The 20,981-nt window shown below is 42.4% G+C and overlaps 1 protein-coding gene and 1 long non-coding RNA gene across 2 annotated transcripts in view; both read right to left on the bottom strand.

The window, feature by feature from the left end:
* Nucleotides 1-62: 62 nt before the first annotated feature.
* LOC116785385 lies at nucleotides 63-2,334 on the bottom strand. The gene is made up of 3 exons (XR_004356514.1): nucleotides 2,262-2,334; nucleotides 1,353-1,531; nucleotides 63-224 (listed from the first exon to the last, which is right to left on the bottom strand). It is a non-coding gene; the product is annotated as an uncharacterized LOC116785385 (long non-coding RNA).
* Nucleotides 2,335-5,384: 3,050 nt separating this feature from the next.
* ARSJ (arylsulfatase family member J) overlaps nucleotides 5,385-20,981 on the bottom strand; it is a 32,239-nt gene continuing 16,642 nt past the window's right edge. Inside the window, exon 2 of the mRNA XM_032686930.1 lies at nucleotides 5,385-7,946. Coding sequence (XP_032542821.1) covers nucleotides 6,545-7,946 — 1,402 coding nt within the window. The 3' untranslated portion in view covers nucleotides 5,385-6,544. The remainder of the gene's footprint in view (nucleotides 7,947-20,981) is intronic.

Genomic DNA, 20,981 nt, shown 5'->3' with positions numbered 1-20,981 from the left:
TGACCTTCAAGTTTTGCCAATATTCCGAGCTTTGAAAGTTGGGTTTTATAAGAAGAAAATCAGATGATGATAGATGAAATACTTCTTTAATGACATACAGTTCACTCTCCCAAAATGTTCCTTTTAAGCAACTTGCAATTTCTTCATTCAAAGTATGACAGCAGTCACAACTTGGTACTCTTCATCTTCTCACAGGGCCACCTTTCCTCTCCTTCTCCAGCCATCTTAAAAAATACAAATACATCTTGGTTTTCTGAAAGGAATTAATTAGTCTAATGCATTAGACTTTGGCAAACCTCTCCAGATGTGCTGGATTCTCTGATCCTAGTGATGTCCTTTTCCAAAATGCCCTCTATATACCAGTAATAAAGACCCATTCCCACTCATCAAGTCCCTCTTCCTCCTGCTGCAGTTCTGAGCTGCGTAGGCTTAACAAGTGGAAGCAAAACCACATTTAAAAGAGGAATAAACATACCCTTGCCACATAATGCTGAAAAGTGATCTTTTTAAGCAAATCTAGAGAACAACAACAGACATCACAGCCTGCCCTAATTTCAGGTGATTAAATACTTGACTTTTACTGAGACTCAGATGTTTATAAGTGATTAAAAAAATGTATCTTTCAGGCAGTGTTGGTATGACATTTCAGGACCCTGTTCTCCCCTCGCTATGGAAATTCTTATTAACAGCCATTAATCAGTTCTGTTACTTCAGTCACAAGTTAAACTTCAGCAACACTGCCCTGATTATAACTGAAACGAACGGAATTTATGAAATAACTTTTAACCATATCATGGATTATACCTTTGTTGCAACGTTAATTCAAATCCAGGCACTTAATTATATCTTCTTTCCTGCCGTTATCTATATTTATATTTATTGTTATCAACTTGTTTGGCAGAGGTGAAAACAAGCATAACTCAGGGAAAGAGAACATTTTTGTATTTTCACACTGGCCTGCCTTTGACACAAATCTTCCACTTCATCAAGACCTTGACTTATGTTCCACAGAAAGGAAATCAAGTATATTACTGAGTACTCCTCTGAACAGGAATGGGGTGTTGAAGTGCAGCTTGTGTAATTTAACTGCTAAATTAAATCTCATGCTCTTTTTTCCCCCTTGGGAATACACATTCTTTGCCTGTTCTAGGAAAGGAAAAAATAAAAGACTAAGAGCAGCCACAGAATAGTTACTGCTGCCCTGAGGACACAGTTCATTAAGTGAGTAGTCAACAGGCACATTGCATGTTCCAGTGTCTTTCTCTGAGCTAACATTTTTTGGACAAGTGGACCTAACACTGAGAAGGTATTTTATAGCGTCTGTGGTACAAAGCAAACTAGACTTTACTCACTTTACTTGAACATCACTGCTGAATATTCACTGGGTTTAAAGCCAGATGAGAAAAGGAACTTGCTGTTAGTCTGGGAATGGTACATACTGAAAATCAACAGGTATTTTTTTTCAGGACTTCTGTATAATGTGCATTAATAGTTGGTGAAGGTACAGTCCTTCGTTCATACATCTCCTTATCTGAAAAAAAAAATCCTTTAAAACATACTAAAAGCTATTTTCTTCCTTTCTTTCTTCAGAGATTTCCTGAACCACCTTTGGAGCAGAAACTGGTAGATCCAGCATCCCCATTTGCACCAAAGAATTCCACTGTGAGGAATTCAGTATCTCCCCATAATTTAAGGAGATTTCAGACATATTTCTTTTGTCTAATTACATTGTGGAAACTACTCTCATTCTTTATCATCAACCAAATCTGAAGCTCCTTCAACTGAAAGAAATTTCACCAGCAAGTCCTTTCCTAGTTTATTCTCTAAATGCTGTTCTTCATAAAAGGTAAATGAGTGTAGGAGACCAGAGGAATGGCTGAGTGTTTCAAACCAACCAGGTGGGAAGTGTGACGGGGAACAGGGAGAGATCTGCATAGATAGGACGGCCACTGCTCCACCCCCATCCCCTTGAGCTTTAGTCAGCCTCTGGTCCACACTGGAATGGCAGCAGCAAACCCTACGGCCTGACCCAAAATGGCAGAGGAACCCCATGGCCTGTCACAAAATGGTGGACTGACCCATGGCCTGCCCCAAAATGGTGTAGTGAGCCCATGTCCTGCCCCAAAATGGCGGACCGACACATGGCCTGCCCCAAAATGGCGTAGTGAGCCCATAGTCTGTCACAAAATGGTGGACTGACCCATGACCTGTCACAAAATGGTGGAGTGAACCCATGGCCTGCCTCAAAATGGCGGACTGACCAGCGGCCTGTCACAAAATGGTGGAGTGAGCCCATGGCCTGCCCTAAAATGGCAGAGTGAGCCCATGGCCTGCTCCAAAATAGCAGACTGCCCCCACAGCCTGTTACAAAATGGCAGACTGCCCCCACGGCCTCTCACAAAATGGCAGACAAACTCATGGCCTATGACAAAATGGCGGACGAACCTGTGAGCTGTCACAAAATGGTGGACTCAGCCCACGGTCTGTCAACAAATGGCAGAGTGATCCAACAAATGACCCTAAATGGCAGCTTAATCCATGGCCTGCCCCAAAATGGCAGATATATAAATATATTGTAAGCCAGAGTAAAAATTCCAGTCAATGCCTTAGTGCGTGCCTTGCTGTATCCAGATAAGTTAAAGTTTGCTAAGTTAAAGTTTGTGAAGTGTAAAGTTGTGAAGTTTGTGAATACTTTGTCTGGAAGTTGTTTTAAAATTCACCAAGTACCTTATTCCTCTGTAACATTCTGAAGGTTACAAGTAAAAGTTTGGTACTGAAACCCCCTAAGACTTTTGTGGTTTCTCTCACCCAGTGTGAATCAACCAACTTTCCCTTAAACTCCCCCGGGGCACCGCAGCGCCGTGGGCTGGGTAAAAGTGTCAATGGCTGTTGCTGAACGTGGAGCACGTGAAACAGAGAGAACGAAAAAGCGGCTTATTCTGTGCAGTGTGATCACAAAAAACCCCCAGATTTCAATGTTGTCTACACAGTATCATGGATAATCCATTATGTAGAATCTTGCATGGATACAAATGTGAGTCCCCTGCCATTGGCTTGAAACGCAACCAGTGCCCGTTACTTCCAGCGGGAAACAGAAAGTTGCTGGATTTAGTGGCCTAGCTCTCTTTCCAAAAAGCCTCATGTCCTCAGCAAGTGGAGGAACCTTTGGGATGTCTCAGACTAATAATTCCATCAGTTAGGGTAACTCGTATTCCATGACTGAGCTTCACAACTACATGGACATTCCCTCATATCTCACAGCATGATCCACACAAAACCTGACAGTTCTGATTTACTCACCACTCCTGGCACTGCATTCCGCTGGCCTTTAGTCAGGAGAGTGCTTTGCCTCCAACTTTATGTCAAACTAAATAATAACAACCACATAATAGCAATAATAGTAACAATAATAATTAAGTTGTTGATAACAAGATTTTAAAAGTAGCTGGTGATGATAAAATTATCTTACCATTAGAAAATTAATTCAGAAGAGCTTTAAAATAAAACTGAGAAAAAACAAGGAAGAAATATTGTCTTCCTGCTCAGGCTGGTCCTCCTGAAGGTGTGGCTGTCACTACAACAGGATCAGAGTTAGCATCTGACCATGCCCAGAGGGCATGTGGAGAAGGCTTGACACAACTTAAAAATCATCAGTAAATCCTCCCCGCTTTGCTCCCACCTCCAGTCTTTTTTGAGATCTCTTTATCGAACCTTCCCTCAGGTTGGGCACGTAACAAATCTGCAGACATAAATAACCCGTGGAATCCTGCCGTGAGAGTATACGAGCTACTTACAGCTCTGTCAAACAAAAAGCCAGGCTTGAGAGCTACGCAGCATCACCCAAAACTGGAGACCTCTGTATTGCTGCAGTGAAAAAAACAAGAGCAGACACAGCATTTTTTACATCAGGAGCTTTTCAGCAAAATATTCAGGAAAGCTTCCAAATCGTGGGTATTTTCTAACCCCCTCTAAACCCAGCTTTTGCCCTATACTGCACCAAAGTATCAAATTCAAGAGGAATGTACTCCTCTTATGTACTCTACAAACACTTACTCTTGTGGCACATTTATTAAACATACAGAGAACTGATCCACTGTTCTGCCTTGCACCGCTTACTTTCAAAGACTCCCATTTTGCCTGAGAGAGAACAGATATAAATAATTATAGAATAAAATACTGTCAGAGAATAATGCTCTCTGGTTGCTTTGGTCCAATAAAAGCCAAAGCCACCATAAAACTTTCATGGGAAAGGGCAATAATTGATTCTATGAGGGTAATACTTTATCACGCTGCCTTGTTGCTATTATGCCAAAGTAAATTAAAGTATCTCAGTCCACCTCTCTATATAGCTTAGTTTACACACCTAATTCTAGTCTTTTTAAAATGACCTTGGAAAATGAAGTGCATTTTCTCACAGGCATGAATTTTAAACATCACATTTTCCAGTATAATATCTCAAGACATTATTCTCATTTCTTTTAAGGACATCACTGGCATATTAAAAAAGGGAAAAAAAAAGAGAAATTAGAGAACATCTGAGTTCCTGATTACTCATTGAATAGTCTGGATCTGAAGTAAAGCTAGACAGATTTCTAAGAAATTAATTCGTCTTCTGAAGGGCCACACAGTATGAAAAACAAGTGACAATATTAAACACTTAGGCAGATAGACATCATCCCTTTATAATCATTATTTATATGTAACTATTCAAGAAGTTCATTTCTGTGTTCTCCCCGGTATATTCATTACAGAAGTAACTCCAAAATCTGACTGACTTGTTTCTATGTTTTTGTTAATGACAGTTTTATGCTGCTTTATAGCTGAAAATATGCAATTTGCTGGGGTTTGGCAGAACATACCTGCAGTTAGTTCCCTTTTAAAAAGGTCAGGAGGTGTTGGAGCGTTGGACATCATTCAGATTTCTGCATGCACTGATTTTAGGAATGTTTCAACACTAATCCATCAATATAAATGTGATTTCTGAGTCAAGTGAGGCATCGTTGAAAAGCAGCTTATTTGAAATTCTACCAAAATATGTTATAGCTATGCAACAAATGAACCATCAATTTTACTTAACATAATTCATCTTGAAACTCATATGTGTGTATGTATTGTATCAATTACCCCAGATCACCAAGAATGTGCAGCCAGTCTGTGCATCCATCATCCGTGCAGACACCTTGGAAAAGGGCAAAATTTGAAGCATGTCTCAAATGATAAACATACCGAAGGAAGAAATTCTGTTTCAGAAGCAAAATGTCATAAAACATTCCTGCACCAAAAATAATGGTAATAAAAAAAAAATCTCACTTGAGTTTGTTTAAAATAAATTAGGCCAGAATTGCCATCTTGGATGCAAAAAAGAGGCAGACTACTTTTATGAATGCCATAAAAATAAACTATTTTAATAGGTACATAAATAAAAGGTTTAAAGTAGAATTTTCCCCCCGAACAGCAAGATGGCCTAGCTTCTGTACAGCAACTGAACAGCATTCACATGACTCCTAAATTAAATAAACCCTTTGTTACATTCAAAAACCACTGGAGGCAAATACACAATGCAATGACGCACCTGAATCGTTCTCCTTCCTCATCCTAGCAGTGTATACAGTATTTCCTTGGTTTACAGTACTCTGAGGATATGGATCTGTTAAATAAAACTCTGAATGACAGGGTGGAAATCAAAGTAAAAAAGCAAAGTTAGAAACCCCCGAAGAACCCTGGCACTCAAAGGGGTACTTTGCATCAGCCAGGAAGTTTTAACGGGAGAGAAATAAGGATTGTGCTGTAAAATAAATTATGTCTTTTACATATTGTTGTATAGTTACGTTTAAGTGTTTAAATAGTTACATTCACTTTGGCGATGTGTTTTTGTCTATGCCTATAATAAATTATATGTGGTGTGTGCTAGCTGGTCATGTGTTTTACTGCAAATGGGGGGAGCTTAGCACATCTAGGAAATGTTAAAAATGTTCCAGATTTATTTAAAACAGACAAAATCTAATTCAAAGCAGCTTTCCTCCTATCATGCCCCCCTTCCCAGCACCTCTAAGAAGTTACCCTGATGGCTTCATACTTTTGCCATGTTGTATTCAAAAATGTCATAGGTTGCTGACTAACACTTACTGACCCACAGAGGTTCTCAAGATCTGTTTTTCCTTTGTCTTTCTGAATCACCTCTCATTTTGAGGACATCTGCCATTAACATCTCCATCCTCTCCAAAGATTCCTACTAGTTAAGGCAAGGAAGCACCATTTGTCCATCAAAGCTGAGTTTCCTGAAATGAGGTGTTAAGTGTTATCACTGTTGTTTTCTGGAATGTGGCAGTGATGGCTGAGGACCATTCATCCTGTGGAGGAGAAAGTCTGTCATGTGGACACTCGGAGTGTTGAGATACCTTGTGCTGGTGAAATCAGAATAAAAAATTCAAAGACAACAACTTTCATCCATAGTGCAGAACTAGCATTTCTAGTCTATTCCGTTAGAAATTCAAGTCTGTTGGTCCAAGTCCACTCAGACTCGGCCAAAGAGGGTGCTCAAAGTCTACCCACCAGCAAGACGTGACCGGCAAGGGAACGATTGCCCCTTTTTTCTGTTTGCTTTCTTCTTGTTCTTGTTCTTCTTCTGCTTATTCGCACCTTTACTTTTATCTGACTTCTTTTTCTTTTCGTCCTCCTTAAACCACGGCCCCCAGACTCCTCCGTTCAGCTTGGGGTTACTCCGGGGGTCCTTCGGTGGGTAGCGGACGGGAACCGCGGTCTTATTGAACTGCGAGAGCCTCCGCAAGAGCTGTTTCACCACGTCTGGGTACCTGGCAGAGAGGTCCACCCGCTCGTAGGGGTCGGCGGTGATGTTGAAGAGCCACACCGTTTTGCCAGCGGACCAGGAGACGCGCTCGTTGTGCCAGCGGTTGGGGCCCGCGTTGCTGAAGGCCTGCGGAGGCACCCAGTCGCTGTATCCCGGGTTTCCCGTCAGTAGTTTCCAGTGGTTCACTCTGATGGCGGATTGGATGGCGGTGTTCCAGATCCCGTAGCCAGCGGCCCAGGAGCCGTTTTTGGCTTTGGTGTAAATGGGGTCGATGTTGTGCAGGATGTCCACCCGTGGAGAGCGCCTGCCTTCGCTGATGGTTTCCCAGATGTCATACCCGTCCAGCTGGATGTCTTCATCGATCTGCCCTTCCGCCAGCGTGATCAAGGTGGGGAACCAGTCTGTGATGTGCACCAGCTCCTTACACACAGACCCTTTGTTTTTCAGAAGGGGGCTATGGACAAACCCAACGGCGCGGATACCTCCTTCCCAATAGGTTCCTTTGCTCCCTCGGAGAGGCCAGTTGCTTCCTCCGGCCATAGGCTGCCCACCATTATCCGAGGAATATATGATAATGCTATTCTCATAGTACCCATACTTCTTTAGAGCAAGGGTCACGTTGTTGATGGCTTCATCCAGACAGGCCAGCATCGCCGCGTACCTCCGCCTGTTGATGTTATTTATCGACCGGTAATGTTCAAAATACCTGCCCGGCGCCTGAAGGGGCGAATGGACAGCCTGGTAAGCGATGTAGAGGAAGATGGGCTTCCCGGGGTTGTGAGAGGCCAAGATCTGCTGCACTTTCTGCGTGTACATCTGCGTCGAGTAGATGCCGGTGTCGTGGTCCCACGCGGCGTTGTCGTTCTCGTACAGGTCGTAGCCGCAGATGCCCGGGCTGTCGCATTTGAAGTGTGTGTAATAGTCGCCGCTGCCCAGGAGGGAGCCGAAGAAGGAGTCGAAGCCCCTCTGTGTGGGCATGCACTCCCGGCGGTAAAAGCCCAGGTGCCACTTGCCCACCATGTGCGTTGAGTACCCAACCTCCTTCAGCTTCTGAGGTAGCGTGACGTTATCCAGAGGTAAGCAGTTGGGCTGGGTCGGCCGGATGATGGAGTGCTGGAGGCCCGTGTGGATCTGGTACCTGGAGGCAGGAGGAGACAGGCATCAGGTGGGGCGGTGGAGAAACCACTTAGGTGTGTGGACACCCATGTGCACAACAGTAACAGAAGATATTCCTACGCATGCAGCAACCTTCTCTGGGAATATTTCAGAGTGTGTACATCAAAAGCCAGCTCAGTCATACTATCAGATCTGCTGAAATGGGACAGTGGCATCTGGTTTGCTTCACCCCACCTCCTTTGGCCAGTGGGCAACACCACCAAATGAGAAATGTGACTCTCCCTGCCAGCCTCATTTTTAATGCCTTTATTTCCTGGTAGCTGTGGGCAATGTCAAAAGACCTCAGAGGCGACACCCTGCCTCTGAACTATTATTTGGGCACAACTGTCTTAAAGCCACCAGTCGAACTCCCAGACCTCCACGGCATCCCTTATGTCGATCCCAGCCCTGGGAAGCAGACCAAGCACTACAGCACCAGCTCAGGACCAGCTCTCACAGCATGTGCAGTACTGAGCCCAAGGGCCTGACCTCTGCTCATCCATCATGCACTACGCCCATGGGCTATGACTTGGCATTTATTTCCTGAGTAACACCCTGGCCAAAACTCAAGGAAAGAGGCTTCTGAGTGATCACTCAAAAGGAAGTGACAATTCAAGCACTGCATCTCTTCTTCAGCAGTCATCTTCTATCCTTGCCTCACTGCTGGGTGAAACATTTCCTTCTGTGAACTGAGATAGTCAAAATACCTACAAATACAGGAGCACGGGTATTTACAGGTACTCTGTTTTCCTCCACAGAAAGCTTTCACATGTCTCCATTTAGCAATGATTATAGAAAATTATGTGGATAAAGACAGCTTTTACAATGCCTCGTAACTTGCCAGCGGTAAACACATCTACAGCATATAAAAATGCTGGACTTTGAGCATGTACGAGCAGTATATTTAAAGGATGGGATAATAAATTCTGCAGTGCAGCACAGCCTATGTGTAAAGAATACATATGGCCTCCATACGATTAGAAAATAAACCTGGCACGGGCAGCAGTAAGTATCAAAAATCAAGGACAAATAGGTTTCTATCAGTTCAACACTAAAAAATAGAATGTAACAGCAGATTGTAAACCAAAGGCAACTTCTCCTTGAGTGTGAAAATAGATTAAATTCTCAGGTACAAATAGAACCAGGTCCACCAATACTGCGAATCTTCCCCAAAATCACCTTTAATTCATTTCTGGTAGCAGGAGTTGGGACTTTGTGACACGTTCTGCTGGAGTTGCCAATCTGACTGGCCTCCTGAGCTATCTAGAAAATTAAAAACATTAGGCTCTGCCTGTCCATAAATAACTTAAATCCTGCTTTTATACGATGGCTTCCTGGCCAAGATCTTAGAAGGCGCCATAGCTGTCTTTAGTGGCTGGCAATCTGCAGGAATTGTGTAACTCCCACTTAATTCTTGAACTAATTTCCGTGGAACCAGAAGCTCTGGCCTAACTAATTCGTTGCAGAAGCTTTGGGTGTTGCACTGGACTAAACACGCTGCAGAGCTGCTGCTTTGCTTTGCCTCCCTGGCCCCTTTTCAGAGCATTGTCTCTGGGACCAGTTTGGGGACCTGGAGCCCCGCCACCCAATTGTCCCCAAACTCACAGCTGGTGCCGACACAGGAGATACAGCAGTGGAGTTAAAGCACACTCTCAACATTATGGGTTTCTGGCACCTCCACTTTGCTCTTTTAAAAGAAATATCACGCACACGCAAATACCCACATCCTTCCCATGATTCAGCTGTAATATTCTTCTCTTAAAAACAGGTAAACTACCATCAGGAAACCATGTAGTTCAGTTCATTCCATGTTTGAGAGTCCTCAGGGAACTTTGTCCACAAGGCATTTCATTTCCTTCCCCTTCTCTTTCCTCCGCCTTGTTAAATCCTTTCAGTAAATTCCCATTTTTTGATCCAGTTGGAAAAGCCCTTGCCCCCACCCTGCTCTTTTAATAAAGAGCTTCTGTTTTCTTAACACTGACATCCTCCCCAATCTCAAGATCAGCCCCTAATTCCAGTTGAGCAGTTTCTCCCCTGATAAGCTAATTTTTCTGGAAGTCAGGATTTTCTCTAAGGGGATGTTGTAGTGACACTTCTCCTCTACACAGAAGCTGAGCCTGGGGGGAACAGGCAACAGAATTTGTGACACATTGCAAACCAATTTGTCTCTTGACAACACCTACACAAAAAGCATGATAGTCACACAAAGTTAATTCCCATAAAGAATTCCTAAACCACCACACGGATTCCCCAGCGAGGGCTTTTCAATTAGAGATCCAAGCATGAAATTCCTACACTGTTAATCTGGGAAATGCTGAACCAAAAAATACCAAGAGTTAGCCTCAGTCACACAGGCATTCAGCACTGCATCTTGTTTTAGTGGTGCCCTCAATTCTTCAATCTGCTGGCAACAATGCACATATAACATAGAAATATAAATATATATGCACATATATTCTCTGCTGCTGCCTTCTTGCATGAGACTTCGGTGTGTTTCCCATATGTGTGTGTGCCTGTGTGCTATTTTTGGCACAGCTACGCTTCTGAATGTACCTATAGGCACACAGACAAATAGACATGCAGTTTTTTATACTCACACATGCAAAAAGGGAGCTGCAAAACAATCAATTTGAAGTCAAAATATTTCAAGTGTAGAAACCCTTCAAAGAAATATCAACCTGATTATCAGAATGTTTTTCACTACTACAAACACGGTTAAGATTTGTTCACTTTCTTTGCCACATGCCTTCCTAATTGATCCATTATGTGCCAATATTACTTTTTCAGTGAAAGTATTTCATTTTCAAAGGACTTGCAGAGCACTCATGGGAAAGCAAAGTAGACTGAGCAAAAGACAGGGATGATATGGAAGCAAATGGCATTAATAACAACAGGAAAAGTGTCTCAACACAACTATTTTGAAACTGTATTTTGACTCTGCAAGAGGGAATAAAACTGAATAAGGAGAAACATAAAGGGAATAAGAGGCAGATGCTGGTTTTGGGGAAGTTCCCTGGAAGATAAAGTCACAACCTCACAACTGCCATAAAATATCTGTGAGATACATCCTATAGATTTCATCACTTTCTACTGCAAGTTTAGCTAATTCTTTAAAATAAATCGGTTGAAATTTAATGCCAAACGCAAAAAGTAAGTTAGGGCTATGAATAGCCTGGAATCCATTATTACAAATTCAACACTATCAACCAGTCAAATATAAGCAAATGCTGACGGGCCACAGAGTCTAATTTCATCGGTTTTTAGACTTCAACCTTCGTGGACACTATTTACATACAGGTAATAAAGTGATAATAGTCTTTATAAAGAGCAGAGGTTCAAGACTTGGGAATAATTTATATGCAAGTGCCATGTTCTCCTTCTTCCTACCCCTCCAAGTCTCCTTTAGATACCTTGAAATCTGAAATCCGCTGAACAAGGAATGAAGTAAAACCTACGCAAATTGTTCAGCTGATACGATGCATGTTGAAAATTAATTTCTCCTCACTGTGTCTCACTGCAGTTTCCACTCCTATTTTCGTTTTGCTGGTGTGGTTGCTCAGATGTTTGCAGTAAAACCCCTGCCAGGGCAGCTGCTGATGGACACACTGCGCTGTTTATTTGTTTGTAGGGGAAACTTTAAAGCAACAGCCTCCCAAGAGGGAGCATCCTGATGACTTCATAGGTCCTCTGCCTCTTGGGTGCCAAGAGAAATGTTTCAGAGGTTTCTTAAAATAAATAAATAAGCAAATAAATCCTCCATACTGAGTGTGAGCTCATGATACCCCTCTCCAACAAGAGTTTTCTAGGGACTGTTTTCCCCCTTACACTTCAGGGTGGGTTCTACACTGAGGAAGAAGCTGGGATGTTTCTAATTGAGTAATGTGCCTGTACAACTACTGATTTTAAGCTTTCACAGTGTTCAAATACTGCATTAATTGTCTACAAGCTGAGATTCTTCTAAGGCTCACTGAAGACTAACAAAGAAGCTCAGTGGGAAGTTTCTAATTTCAATAGCTTTTGCTAGCACTGCTCTAGCTAGGGCATATGGAAAACGTATTTTTCTTATGCTTACATAGCTCAGGATATGTTAAAAAAAAAAATCTCAGTGTTTAAGATAATAAACTCTAGCCCAGGATTCAGAAAAGAATATTTTAAATAAAAAAAGGGCTCACTCTTGTCCACCTCAAAGTTGTTTTGAGCTCTGCAAGGTTCTGTTGAGGAGCTCTTCTGCTTTCAGCCTTCCAATCAGGCTGGTGAAGAGCAGGGCAGAGGGATGCAAAGCTCCTGATCATGGACATGTAGGACATGGATGAATGTGGCAGGATCCCAGGAAAACAATTCTGCATTAGAAATATCTGTCATAAAACCTAAATGTTTTACACGGAATATGCTAAGGATTTTAACACTAAAACTAGAACAAAGCTGCTCAATGTTAAATGTATGCCAGAGAAATACAATTTTCTATATTTAATCTATCATTTAACTATATTTATCCTCTGGCTTGTAACTCTAAGATTTTGGGGAGAAGGCAGGTTATGAGAGTAGATGGATCAGAGAAGTAAATGCAATATTAAAGAATAAATGTAAACTCCAAACCTTCACAGACTTTCACTGTGTCGTCTCACATAAATCAAACCTGAGGTGTTCACTCAGACATACACATACATTCATTTCATCCTCAGCTGTATTCCTTGAATTTTTATGGGCTTATAAATCAGAGTGGAAAAATATCCACTTCTAAACCGAGTATTTACAGAAAAACTCTAACTCAGGTTATTCACTGTTTTATCACTCTGGCAGTGCTATTGCAAACATGTCATTTGGAACGTTCTGCATCTTGCCCTACCTTCAGGGGTTTAGGTAGTGGTGGTGGTGTTTTTTGGTGTTTTTAAATCAGTTAAGGCTCTTCCATCAAATTCAGGACAAGAAAAATAAATTAGCATTTTACTTGTGGACTAATAACGTCACCAGTTTTGTTCCAACGACCTTTTCCCAAGGACCTGGAGGAGTTGAGGTATCCTTGTTTAACCAGATGCCACTTGGATTTCGATGCATTAACTCAACCTCAGAATCATTTGGAAACTCTGATCTCTCACCAGCCCTGACATTTGGTCATTCAAATAAGATCCTTACACCTCGATATCGCTTATTCTGCCAAAGGGATTTTTTATCATCTGGCACCTGGAAATGCTTGGAAACCGGTAAACTAAGAGAGAAAATGTTGCTCTTCATGGCTCTATATTCCAACCAGTTTTGCATCTCAGGGATATACACCAGCTCTCCTCTCTTTTACCTTTCCGGCTCCCGTGGACACAACTGATACCCCAGGAGTCAGGCAGAGCCCAGTGAATAGCGAGAAAGAAACTGTTGTGTTCAGAGTTGTGAGCTTTAAAGGAAAAATATGTGACCATGGGACCAAGCTGGGAGGGAAGAAGAACAGAGGCTTCATCTGTGTGTCCCTGAGGTTACTCTCCCTGGTTCCAAGGGGTGTTCAGTGCCAGGAAAGAGAAAAATCATATAACGAAACTCAAGCGGAAGTTTCAACTTTGAATAACCCCGCAAATTAAGCTGCAATTAGTATTTTGATACACTAACTCTGATTTTCTACAAAACATTATTAAACTGGTAGCTTATCCGCTACCAACCTTTCCTGTCACCGAGGCAATTTATCTGCCGGAATGGGAGGACTGAAAGGATAAGGAGAATGTGGGAGCTGGCAGCAGCTGGAAGGCACATGTGGATGTGCAGCTATTGTTTTCTCTGCTCCCAGTTCTCTGCAGCTGTGGCAACAGAGCACAGCTTCCAGCTTTATCACTGGGTGTTACTCATTTAGAAACAGGGGGGTAAATGTGTGATTGTGTAATCGGCATCGCGGTTTCATGTCTACACGTGAGGGACACGCAAAGGAAGCGACCTGACGAAACGCTTCACGTGCCAACCGCAAATCCAGACCTGGCCACCAAATTCTGGGCTCTCTGCAATGACAGATCCCGTGGGATATCACACCTAATCACCACGGTACAAGGGAAAGAAATGCACTATCCCTGAAGTTGAGGAAAAGTTGCTGGGAGGGGGGCACGGCGCATCCCGGTTTGTAAAGGGCAGGCAGGGCAAACCTCAACCTGCCTCATTCTGCCTAAAAGAATACATTAACCGGTAATGACACAGGACCCAAAAAACCCCAAACCCTGTCATGCACACGTGTGGAATATTTTTCAGCTGAAACTCCTAATTCTGTGACAGTTTTCAGGAAAATTATTTCTCCTTTCCCTAGGAAGAATTTATTCAGCGACTGCACCCAAGGGACGTGAAAGATATCCATTATAGGACTGCCTTTCATAGGAATACATCTCTCATAAAAATGACATAGCCCTTGAGGTAGCAGCCAAACAGTTATTGTCTTATCTTATCCTTTAATTAAAGTACTCACTTTGGCCATTTAGTACCATTTCTGAATTAGTGCTGCCCTTATGTATTATTCATACATCCAGCGCTTGGAGAGCTTGTATCAACCTAAATGCTGCAAAATGACCTTGAATTGACAACAAGGATGACTGAGGACAAAATGGTAAGATGTAAAAGACAGGTTAACAGCTACCACATCGTGGGTTTATATGGCATCATTTGAGAGAGTTAATTGCTTTATAATTAAAGAACATTATGACATTGAAAAAAAAGAGGATTATGCGGTGCTTCAGAGACACCTCAGGTGTTTTAGACACCTTCACACAACATCCAAACTTTGTGGCAGCTGTAACTTCTTATTAACCATTAAACAACTACATAAACTCACCGTTTCTGAGGGTGACATTGGAGAACGTCATGGTTCCATGGCTTTATCGAGCTGAAGTGTATCATAGGCCATTAAGTCTCTTTTGAAACCTTAGATTAGCCTTAAAGGCACCAATTTAAAATTAGAGATACGTTATCATTGCAAGAGTATGATAATCAAGTGGCAACGGCCACAATCCCTCTTTAGCATTTATAATATTCCTATTATCCTGCTCTATGAGATGTCTCAAGCTCAGCTGTCTCCCAGAATCTATTACAGAACAGATTCTGGCCCCCTTAATCAATATGTAGCTATTTAAATAAAAGGATAATTCCATCAGTTTCAATTGAATACTCTTCTGGATAAATTTTTGCTCAGTGTCAAAATCAATTCTATTAATTAATTCTATGAATTAATGCATGAAACTCCTTTTCTAGCGTGGAGGCTCATTGGGAATGCTGATTAATTAAGAAATATGCTTGGATTATTATTTCTGTTCATCTCAGCTTTGCTCTTTCATTTGTTCTACTTATTGCAGCCTATCATATAACATTATTGTAAAACATGTACATGTGCATCAAAAGGCAATGATTATCTCTTCCTTCAACCCCCGTGTATCACACAGCAATCCAAGAGAGCAGGATACCCACTGGAGCATTGGGATAGAGCTTTGCCAAGAAAATCTGCAGCCCAGATAACATGAAGGACAGCTTTATCCAGACCGATGAAAAAAATGCATTTTGACTTTTCAACAACAACTCTGGTTTTCTGGGCTGACATTTACTGGCAACCAGCAGTGGCACTGAATCATCAACAACAGGAATAACCTTGACTGGAAAGCGAGGGAGGGCTGGGAGCCAAGAGACACTATCTCCCCCATTCAGCAGAGTTTTTAGCCTGAGCATCCCAACTGACTTCTAATTCTTTCGTCCTTCTGACCCCTTTGACATTAGTTTCTTAGCCTTTCGTGTCACTCACCCCTTTGAGCAGGGATGGCACTATGTCTGCTGCACAACACAGCTCAAAGTGAGATTTTTAGTCCTGATAAAAAATGTGGGCAGGATGCAGAGGAGCCTCGCCTTGATGCTAAAACCAGTTTGTAACTGGATTTGTTCAAACACAGTACTTACAGGCACCTACTTATTCACAATGATTATCAGCAGTTAGGTGCTAATTCTGCCACATATTGCTGGCTACTGGATTTTCTTTTCTGCTTCCCAATTCACCTGGGAAATACTGCATCCAAATCCCTCTTTCAGAACTGACCAGAACACACAAGTCCATTTTTGATCAGACAAAAGCACTGCGTGCAGCTCCCAAAGAAATAACGGATTAAGGTAATGAAGTATTGTACTAACTCGGGCCCCAGATGACAGGTTCCTGATTGACAACACGGGGAAATGGAACATCTTTGTTTATTCACAGGGGAGATCCCACATGGCAATGAACTGCTTTCACTGCTACTATGTGAGTGGATGTAGGTGTGCTGTTGTAGCACAGGGAGAAGGAGTGGGGAGCTGTGTTTCAGGGCTGTCAGTCAGTTCTGTGACAATTTTTAACTACCACGTCAGAGATATCACATCCTGTATAGTACGGCATTAAAAAGGAAAGTAAAATGTCTGTATTCAAAGCACGATGTTCCTCTTGCTTTAGGGATTTTCTGTAAAGCAATAAAAGTATGAAGACAAACAGAAGTAATTCCCCCACGTATTCTTAAATGCTGAGGTTGTCAGTTTGTTTCTTTCTCAAAAGTTCCATATCTTGGAACTCAAAAGGAACAAAACACCCTCAGCTCTCTGCAACCCATGGCTGGAAAAGACCTTTAAAGATCAAGTCCAACCACTGATCTAATGATGCCAATTCCACACGAGTGTCACATCTACAAGTCTTTTAGATCCCTCAGTGATGGTGACTTGAGTTTCAGGTGTTCCAGAGCTTGACAGCCCTTTTGGTGAAGAAATTTTCCCTAATATCCAACCTAAACCTCCCCTGGTGCAACTTGAGGCCGCTCCCTCTTGTCATGTCGCTAACGGCACCTCATGAAGCTCTGTGGAACCTCCTGGGGAGGTTTCTGCCCCTGCACCAAATGGGTTTGAGTTGCTATCTTTGCACCCTGCTCAAATTAGGCAAAGGCTGGGAGAAATGTAAGACTGCTCTGTGGAGGAGGAGTGTGATGAAACTGGAAAAGCCTCCGTGTCACATTTGGTAGTTGTGAGATGCCGCAGCACGGGCACCATCCTGCTACACTTCTCCCTTGCCCTCAGCCTCCTACCCCACAGGAGGCACCAAGTGGAGCTACCACAGGACAGAGGTTAAGAGCACAGCTGTTCCCAGGCCACCCTGAGATGAATAATAAAGTGATTTGGAGAAATGCTTCTTTATTTCCCTCCTAAATCCGGCTTAGCAAAACAAGTAGTGCTCTCTTGGATGTTGCTGCTGCACTCCCTAATCCCTCCTAACGACCAGTAATTTCTCATTTATATTGCTCCTCACTCACATCTTGCTCTACTGTTTGCACTGCAGGAGTGCCCAAAAGCCTAACACGAACTTGAGGCCACAGTGCAATATCCCTGGAAGTAAAATGGAGCATAACAGAGGAGGGGAATGGAAACAGGTGCATTATCCTTGTTGGTCCAACAAAAATCTAGAAACCGCGTCTCTCACACGTCTGGCAATTATGTCTAAAAGCTGACAAAGCACACGTAAAATATTCGCTATAAAATGTTAATATATTAATGAAGCTGTGCCTTATTTAAGATGTTAGCAGGTGATTTTGATCCCAGGCAAAATACCACGGAAATGACTCACGTAATGGAGCGAGCTGGGTAAGAGTAAGTGAGGTGTAAATGGGACGCACGCAAAGTTTTGGCAACGTGCATCCAACATATCCAACAATTAATTCCTAGTACATTTATGAGACCTACGTACAGATGCCATCAGCATTAAATGCCTGCCCTCTGTGGGGTTTTCTCCCCCCTGTCTGAAAGCATTTATTTACTAGAGTGATATTAGTATCACGTACCCTGTGATAAGTGATTTAAGGACAGATACTCCCTTAAAAATGCAGATCACTCACTAAAAATTAAAAATAAAAGGTAGAAGTAGTGATTCTTTAAGAAACATTAGTTGTTCAGGAGAAAGGGAAACATATTTAGCATTTAGCAAAGTGTTTGTTTCATTAAATAGATGAAACAAGATTCCCTGAGAAGATCCCTTTGTATGGACAGACCTTCCACACCTGCTTAAATTCCTTGGAGACAGAAGAGCTTTCTGGAATGGGACAGATTTAAACAACTGCCTGTTCTTGAACTGATGCTTAAGTGCATTTCCACAAGAATTTTAGAAGCCAGTCTATATTTTTTTTCAGCTAAAGACACAAATAAGGATTCCCAAAAGCATGTCCCTAAATCTCCATGAAATCAATTCAAGTCACAGCAACTAACAAAAGGCCACTGAATCCCCAATCTGCAATATGAAACTTCCTCAAAAAAACCCCAAAACAACTCGATGCTTCAAGATGAAAAGGGCATACTCTGTTTTCCCACAGGTGCCAAACCAAAACTATCATCATCACAGAAGAGCAGCACCTACACATTTGCTCTCCACCCTCAGGGTTTCTGGTGGGAGCCAAGCATTAGCTGGAAAAGACAACAGCGAGATCATAACCCATCTATTCTTCTAAAGGGCAATTATCTCTGTGAAATGTTACTCAATCAGTGGCAAGTACTTTCTGGCTCCCAAACCACTTATGTCCCGGCAAGGTTGTGAAATTATGCATTTCAGTGGTTAATAATTGCAGCAATAACATCAAAATGAGGAAAATGCTGTGACGCCAAACAAAGAAGCATCATCATTTAGAGTCTTGTTATTTTCAATGTCATCTGTACATGGGAAGGAAGTTTGGGAATTGTGGGGATTGTAAAGGGAAAAGAGGGAAGGAGAAGAGATAAGAATCAGCCATGCTTCGCATCTGCTGTGAACGAGAAGAATAAATATTTCTTTCCTCTTTAGGAGCCGGGAGGGTTAAAGGAGGAGAAAATCAGCAGCACAGCAGTTTGCTGATGCTGCGAAGCAGTGCCTGGGCTGTGACTGCACCACAGCCCAGAGCTGACGAGTGGTGACAACACCACAGAGCTGCCTGTGTTTGGGGGGACGGGAACACGTGATGGAACCGCTGAATATCAACACCACATCTGCTCAGCTCTGTCTGCACGAGACTTTGCCGCTCCCTGCACAGATCTGGCTTCTTGGTGTAGCCCTAACGGGTCACACAGGAGGGAAGGAGCCCAGAGGAAGCTGTGAACCCACCAGGGAGCCTGTCAGCTAACTCAGTAACAAACCTCTCCTCTCTGTTTTCCTATTAGCAACAGCACTGTACAACTTGTTTGCACAGCTCTTCCCTTTCAGTCTGATAAATCAACATCCCTGTGCGCAGTTTTAAGTCATGGCCAAGTTTACAAACGCTGTCAGAGCACTGGCCTTACCCGGCATCACTTCCCCACAGGTTTCTCACAGGAGTGGGTGCACACTATAAAACACATTTTCAACTCGTTCTGCGAATGTGCCCCTGCAACTGAACCAGTTCTCCACTAACTGTCCCAGTTGGCCTGTTCAATATTCAGCACCTAATATACTTGGAATTCTGGTAATCTGGTTGCATGGCTGTAAAATTCCTCAACAGTCCATTGCATGCCCAGCTTTTCACGAGCAGTGCTCGATAAACTGCAGGGCCAACTTCTTTGCTTTTATTTGTGTTAAAGTCAAGCATGTGCTTCTCAAAGCCAGGCTTATGTACACGTGTTCAAAACCCAAACACAGGGGAGCTGACCAGGGAGTCAGCAATAGAATGGGAGAGCAGAGAAAGATCCATAAAGCCTCAGCTCGCATTCCTTGGGAGTCGAGAGTCTGGGCTAAAAATGCATTTTGGCTCTGACTTGGGAAAATGAAGTTTCTCCCATCCTTTTCATGTAATCTGTTTAACCAAGGAGGATGCAGTACTGATGGTCACCTAGAGAAACTGCAGCCATCCCTCCTGGTAAGAATGGCAACTGTTGCCCTGTATTCAGAATAAAGGAGATATAGGAAGAGAAAGATGAAAAATCCACGAAACCCACATTAGAATCAGAGGGGAACTTCATGATTTCATTAGGGCTTGATCCAGTTATTAACATCACCCAAAGCCTTAAAAGAAGCCTCTCGTTATTTTTTGTACGTTTTCCTTTAGAACTTTCAGTACATAATATTTTAGAAACAGAGCCAGCAGTAGGTATTTTAAAACAAATAGATACTTATCTAAAAATCCAAATAAATTTGAAACCCATCCAATCTAGACATGACAGGAGTGTAAAGGACACCATAAAGGACAACATAATTTCCTCCCAGATTTCCAATGCTTGCAAGTTCCGATTTTTTTCTGCTTTTGGGGGTGGTGGTGGTTTTGTTTGGGACGTCATTCAAACTTAAACCATCCAGTAAGTTTGCTGATGTTGCTTCCCTCCTCTCCCTCTTCCCCTTACAGATTGCACTATTACAGCCAAAAAGGAAATAAAAATCTTGTGGCAAACTAGTTTTCTGCACTTGGTCTCAGCGAGCATAGCTCGGACGTGATGCATCCGGGTGGGAACAATGGAATGGCAAAGAACTGAACTGCTGGACGTGGATATGGCAGACACCCTGGGAGAGCTGTGGAAAAGCCACGGCTGGACACACTTTCTCTGGAAATATAGAAGTTTGGTTTAGTTGTGGGATGAGAGAGGAAGTTTTCTGTTGGCTCTTCATTCTTTTTTGGTATGTTACATAAGCTCCCTTTCCACTTTATTTTTATAACAGCACATAAATATTTTATGAACTATGGGCCTTTGAACTGCTTTCCTCTGACCCATTGACTGATTCCCATTTGCCCCTCTGAAACTATATCTCCTGTGCTGTGAGAAATGCATCCTCCTGGTCTGCCAGATAAACCCCAACAAAAACCCACAACAGTGATTCTGTTTGTTGCCAGTGCTACAAGTCAATAAATTTCTACTTAATATCGAGGTTGCCTGGAGACATTTGTATCCTGATATATTAAAAGCATAAAGTTCAAACAGTTTTGAATTCCTTCTTTATATACTTTTTGTTAGCCACACCTAAACAAAATTTAAAAAAGGAATGAGAGTAACTCTTCTTTCAGTGAGGATTAATGAAAATCCCTGATTTTCACAGAAAAATAAAACTAGAGCTGTGTATAGGTATGGATCTTACTGC

Source organism: Chiroxiphia lanceolata, chromosome 4 (genome assembly GCF_009829145.1).
Source record: "Chiroxiphia lanceolata isolate bChiLan1 chromosome 4, bChiLan1.pri, whole genome shotgun sequence".
NCBI classification, from domain to species: Eukaryota; Metazoa; Chordata; class Aves; order Passeriformes; family Pipridae; genus Chiroxiphia; species Chiroxiphia lanceolata.
Note: the sequence above shows the minus strand (reverse complement) of the source record. Positions and strands in the feature narration are given on the sequence as shown.